Source organism: Ictalurus furcatus, chromosome 20 (genome assembly GCF_023375685.1).
Source record: "Ictalurus furcatus strain D&B chromosome 20, Billie_1.0, whole genome shotgun sequence".
NCBI lineage: Eukaryota > Metazoa > Chordata > Actinopteri > Siluriformes > Ictaluridae > Ictalurus > Ictalurus furcatus.
The window spans coordinates 19,163,639-19,169,240 of record NC_071274.1 but is presented as its reverse complement, the minus strand read 5'-3'; the positions used below and the strand labels follow the sequence as shown (position 1 = coordinate 19,169,240).

Genomic DNA, 5,602 nt, shown 5'->3' with positions numbered 1-5,602 from the left:
CATTAGTTCATTGAAGATTAGTACACGTCTTAACTCATCATTAGTTCATATTTAAGTAAGTATTAATTGGGGTATTGGTGCATGATTGTTCATGTACTGTTATTGTAAAGTGTTACTTAATAGACTAGCTGGAGATTTGCTAGCTGGAAAAACTGAACAAAACCTACACAATATCGTTGTGTAATGCACATGTTGTAAAAATGAAGAAAATGACATGAAATATCCTAAAATTACGGTGGAATCTAAAACTACTGTTTATATATTTAGAATTTTTGCATAGCTTTATTATACTATTGAAGTCCCAAACAATGCCATTTAAGGCAATGGGTGTTCATGTATCTGTATATGATTGGAAGACTGGCTGTTTTTTTCCCCCCCACGGCTTCATTCAGACATAATAAATTCATTGAATAGATAATGAAATCAATAAAATATGTGCATTTAAATTGCTACTCGGTTTTCATGACTTGCCAATTCAAAAGCTCACAGCGAGTGTGATTTCACATCAGGACACACTTTTCTTCTGCTGCCTGCTTGACTTCTGTTATTGTGCTCTGAGCTTTGGCTTTGATCGTATCAAAGTCCATTTCCATATTTTGTAGTCTACCCATGAAGGAATCAGTGCTTTCCTCTTGCTCTTCATCCTCCTCCACCATCTTGGCCAGTTCTTCAGGCACGTCCAAGTCGTCGCCTGCTATCTGGACTGTGGCGTCGTCTTGTGCACTCTGTCGAATAGCAGAGAAGTTGTGATCACTCATTATGACTAGGTGATGATGCCATGATGTCATAATTGTGATACGATGATAAAAGTAGAACGAAAAATGCACGATCCATAATGTTTGCAGCAATCTGGTGCGAGGAAATGTGTTGGCGTACCTGTGGAAGCCTGTATTTGTCTCTTAGCAGTACTCTCAGATTGGCTCTTTCTGCTTTCTTTGTAGCAAATTCCTTATCCCGCTCTATCCTGTCAGTGGGACACACACAGATCAAGCTTTTGTATGCATTCAAGAAGCTTTAATACTAAAAAGTGGAGAGTAAAAGAATTCATCGTTTCTTGACAAATCGTGCTGTTAGATTCATTTCTATTTATTTTGCATTCGAAGTGTTGAAGTGTTCATAATGAAATCGTTTCCTGTTTTATTTTTATTCCTTATATTTTCTCTGGTCTGAAGGTAAGTGGTTGTTTTTACCTAAGGGTACTAAATGGCACCTTTCCTTGTTGTTAAGCTGGTTCTATCAAGGCATATCTGGTGTTCCTTTAACAGCTTTTAGTGGTTCTTTAAGTCCAATTATGTACCTTAAATGCTATTTAAAGGTATAAAGATATAACAATGTTGCCGTTCAAAGTACCACCCCAATGACAAGGAAAAGTACAGTTTGGTACCTTTATTTCTGAGATGGTAGTCTATTGATAAATGCCTTCTCTGAAGACCATACCTAATATCAATTTAAACCAAGTCTGAATACTATTTTCCTCTATCGAGTGTATGAGGTGAATTAATAATTCATTGTATAAACTGATATTTGACCAAAATTTTAATACAAACCGGCATTTCTTCCTTTGCATCACAAATTGTTTATCAAAAATCATTTTATCAAGCGTGCCAATAATTCTGAATTTCTTTATTAACCCGAAACGGCTTATTCGCATCAGCAGGAGACGGTACAAGAGCATCATCGTGGATTTTGCCATAAAATCCAATTCACCAGAACTTGAATCTGAGTTCATAATGCTTTAAAGAACCTAGGATACTTTACAACAGTTCTCATGCTGTTGTCACTATAGTAACAAACCCAGGTGCTTCTCAATTATTATTAGTCTAAGCAATAACCCACTCACTTTCACCACATCCTGGTGTGTAAGCAGGTTACATGGATTTAAGGTTGGTATAAGAAACAGGAAGCTCAGGAATAAAAAAAGAACAGAGCTTTAACTCTTGGCACCTTTGGCTACTCGCAGGTTAATTTAACAATATTTTCTGCACACTGCCTCCTAGCCCAGATCAGGATGTATAGCACAACCCCTGGCACCTCAAAACAAAATGGATTTTACTAACACATCTGTGGTTTTCCTTTGATAATATATTAATTGCTCAAGCATACTGGATGTAATGGGCCAACGTCAGTGTCACTGTCACTGGCAAAGAGCCAGATTAGCGAGAGCTCTTACCTCAGTGACCCAGTTCTTGGCGTAATGCTCTCAGGTGTTATATAAACAGACAACTTAAAGGAACATCATGGCGACGTGTGTAGGCCCTTTTCCAAGAAGTCATTGTGACTGTTATCAGTGCTGCTGCTAAAGAAACTATAACAAAGTGCAATTATTTAAGTAAATATTTCAAGCATCTGTACTTTACTTTAAAGTTTTCACACACTGTAAAACCGGATAAGTTCATTTAACTCCAAAAATTTGAGGAAACTAATTACCTCAAAATTTTTAAATTGATGAATCAATTTCTTTAAGCCAAATACACTTAAATATAACAACAAAATTAACTCAAACTTGTTATATTTAAGTGTATTTGGCTTAAAGAAATTCATTTATCAACTTAAAAATTTTGAGGTAATTTGTTTCCACAAATTTTTGGAGTTAAATGAACTATCCGGTTTTACAGTGTAGAAACGTTTCTACTAACATAATTCAAACCAAACATCTTATAGTTTCTTTCAAGCATTAGGAATTCAGGTTCTGGTGGACCTAATTTAACACCATAAGCCATGATGGTGCATTTGCGCTATTTGTTCCACTGATGCTAATAGTTTATTTGACGTTATCACAGAAATTCAGAATTATTGGTGCCATTTTTAACAATGGCATTCACATTGATTCTGAGCTTAATCATACAGCAACAAAAACTGATTTGGAAATGAACATTTCCTGCCATGAAATTGAAGCTGTTTTTCTTTAAGTATATTTATTTTCTTTAGGAATTGTGAACACCTTTTAGTTTCTGATATTATAATATGCTAGAGTAGATGTTTAATAACTGAATAATACATCAGGGATTAAGCTTGGGTTTGGGGTTATGCAGTGTGTGTTCAGTTTTTTCAAAAATAGAATTTCCACCCCAGTGTATTCAAGATAACTCGTTAGATGTTTATACTATAATAGAGATTAGCATTTAAAGATCAGTACACGTCATGTAACAGTGCTAGCTAGTTAATAATGTTCTGCTAGCTTTGCATTATTTTAACATTTTAATGTAAAAAATATTGTAATGTTGTAATGCAAGGTTGTTTGGCACAAACTACACTGTAAAACCAAATAGTTAATTTCACTCAAAAAAGCTGAGGAAACTAATTACCTCAAAATTTTTAAGTTGATAAATTAATTTCTTTACGGCAAATACACGTTTGAGTAAAATCTTTGTTATATTTAAGTGTATTTGGCTTAAAGAAATTAATTTATCAACTTAAAAATGTTGAGGTAATTAGTTTACTCAACTTTTTTGAGTTAAATGAACTTATCCGGTTTTACAGTGTATACAGCAAATGTCTAGACTTTTTTCTCAGAATTTACAACATGAGTTTTTGGTGCTGAAATATGATAAGAGAGACTAAACTTTGAAAATTATAACACTATATGAAGCTGTTGTTTTCTAGTGAATGCAGTTGAAAATCTGAAGCACATTTAAACCCAACTTTACAAATCAAGCACTTTTAGGAATTCAAGGTGTCTATACAGACTCTGACTCAACTCTGTGGTTGAGGTTCTGTGCAAGTGAGCAAAAGGTTGTGAATTTAAATCCTAAGATTTGCCAGAGCACCACTACTGAAACTTTAAACTATTCCTTGAACCCTCGATGTCTCAGCTCAGGGCTTGATTCACTTGTAAGTTCACTGCCATTTAGCCATGGCAACTCTTAAAATGTAAACTTTAAAAAAATATATTTTTTCCCAACATTTATTCTAAGGAACCATGTATTTAAACATGATAAGTCGTCTCAGCCATTGCTCACAGGCTGCATTTTGCTCTGAAATGGGTAACAGTTGAGGTTTCTTTAGCATGCAATTAACACAAATTGCGGTGAACTAGCATCCATGCTAATGACATGGACATGCAGGATGATTCTAATGATTTACTTACATTTAAAGTAAAAAAAAAATGAATAAAATAAATAACATAATGTACTTTTCTTCTTCCCACGATCTTTAAGAAATTCAGATGGTGTGACTTCCTGTTGAGCATGTGGAACTTGTGGAATATTCCAAATATTAAATAAGGGTGAACAGATTTAAGTGAAACCACTTTTATGTACATTTTTCAGAAACTATAGTACCTGACTCGTGGAAAAGCATTACCAGCATGAATCACACACTGATGCAGAAAGTCATATTTCTGCATTTTACGCATGTTTTAAGTGATTTATCTGAAACATGTACTCAGACTTACTTTTACTTTACATACATATGTGTATATTTGTATTCATATGTAAAATGGGACAGGAACTGCACCCCAATTTTGAAATCAGCCCAAAAAGTTTCTGCTAAAGGAATCAATCCAAATGTACTCACTTCTCCTCCACCAGCTGTTTCTGGTATTCCTCGAACTCCTCTCGGGTCATTCCCTTAGACGCGGCAGTCTCTTTCCCATCTTCTGCTGCTGTCCCCGTGTCCTCGCCTCCTCCTCCTCCCATCATGTTCTTTAACTTATCCCCCAGCATCTGCTGCATTAAGAAAGACATGATCCAGGGTTCGGGAGTTTGGGGGCCACGTTATGGGCTATCTGAGAAGGTCAGTTAAGATTAAAATCCTAAAACTTTGTGGCTCAAATTTGATGTTGCAGCTCTTAAAGTGTCTTGGAGACGGATGGAGTGAAATAAGACACAGTATCTCTATGAGCATTTGCAGCACTGGTTGCGGGGAACCCGAGCTGTGAGAGGACCTGGGTGTCAGTGTCAGGGGTAAAACGGCTCAGGGGCTTAGCTTATTACAAAACAGCTCACAGACAGCTGGGCCATGCTCACCTTGAGACAAGGTCTCACCTATTATCGTATCTGGTATCTTATAATAATATTAGTATTAATATAAATAACAATAACAATAACAGCAGTAAATACATAAACACTGCAATGTGCAATTATGTAAAATATATTCTCCTTTGTATATCCTACATGGTCTTATGAACATAGATTTATGATGAAATATAATGTTTGTGCATACAGCCCAAAGTGATATGTTCTATATTAGCATATTATTAAATGTACAGAAGCTCAAACTGAATATACATTAAATGTAAGCATTATCGTTCATTTAACACACGCTGATCAGCCATAACATTAAACCCACTGGCAGGTGACGTGAATAACATTGATTATCTTCTTACAAAGGCACCTGTCAAGGGGTGGGATATATTTATTAGGCAGCAAGTGAACAGTGAGTTCTTGAAATTGACGTGTTGGAAGCAGGAAAAATGGGCAAGCGTAAGGATCTGAGCGACTTTGACAAGGCCAAATTATGATGTCTAGCCAACTGGTTCAGCGCATCTCCAAAACGGCAGGTCTTCTGGGGTGTTCCCGGTATGCAGTGGTTAGTACCTACCAAAAGTGGTCCAAGGAAGGAAAACCGGTGAACTGGTGACATGGTTCATGGGTACCCAAGG

At 36.0% G+C, this 5,602-nt stretch overlaps 1 protein-coding gene across 1 annotated transcript; it reads right to left on the bottom strand.

The window, feature by feature from the left end:
- Positions 1-246: 246 nt before the first annotated feature.
- On the bottom strand, positions 247-4,685 carry cplx4c (complexin 4c). Its single transcript, XM_053652013.1, has 3 exons — positions 4,516-4,685; positions 877-964; positions 247-725 (listed from the first exon to the last, which is right to left on the bottom strand). Exons 1-3 carry the CDS (start codon positions 4,683-4,685, stop codon positions 501-503), a joined length of 483 nt encoding a protein of 160 aa, XP_053507988.1. The 3' UTR covers positions 247-500.
- Positions 4,686-5,602: the final 917 nt, after the last annotated feature.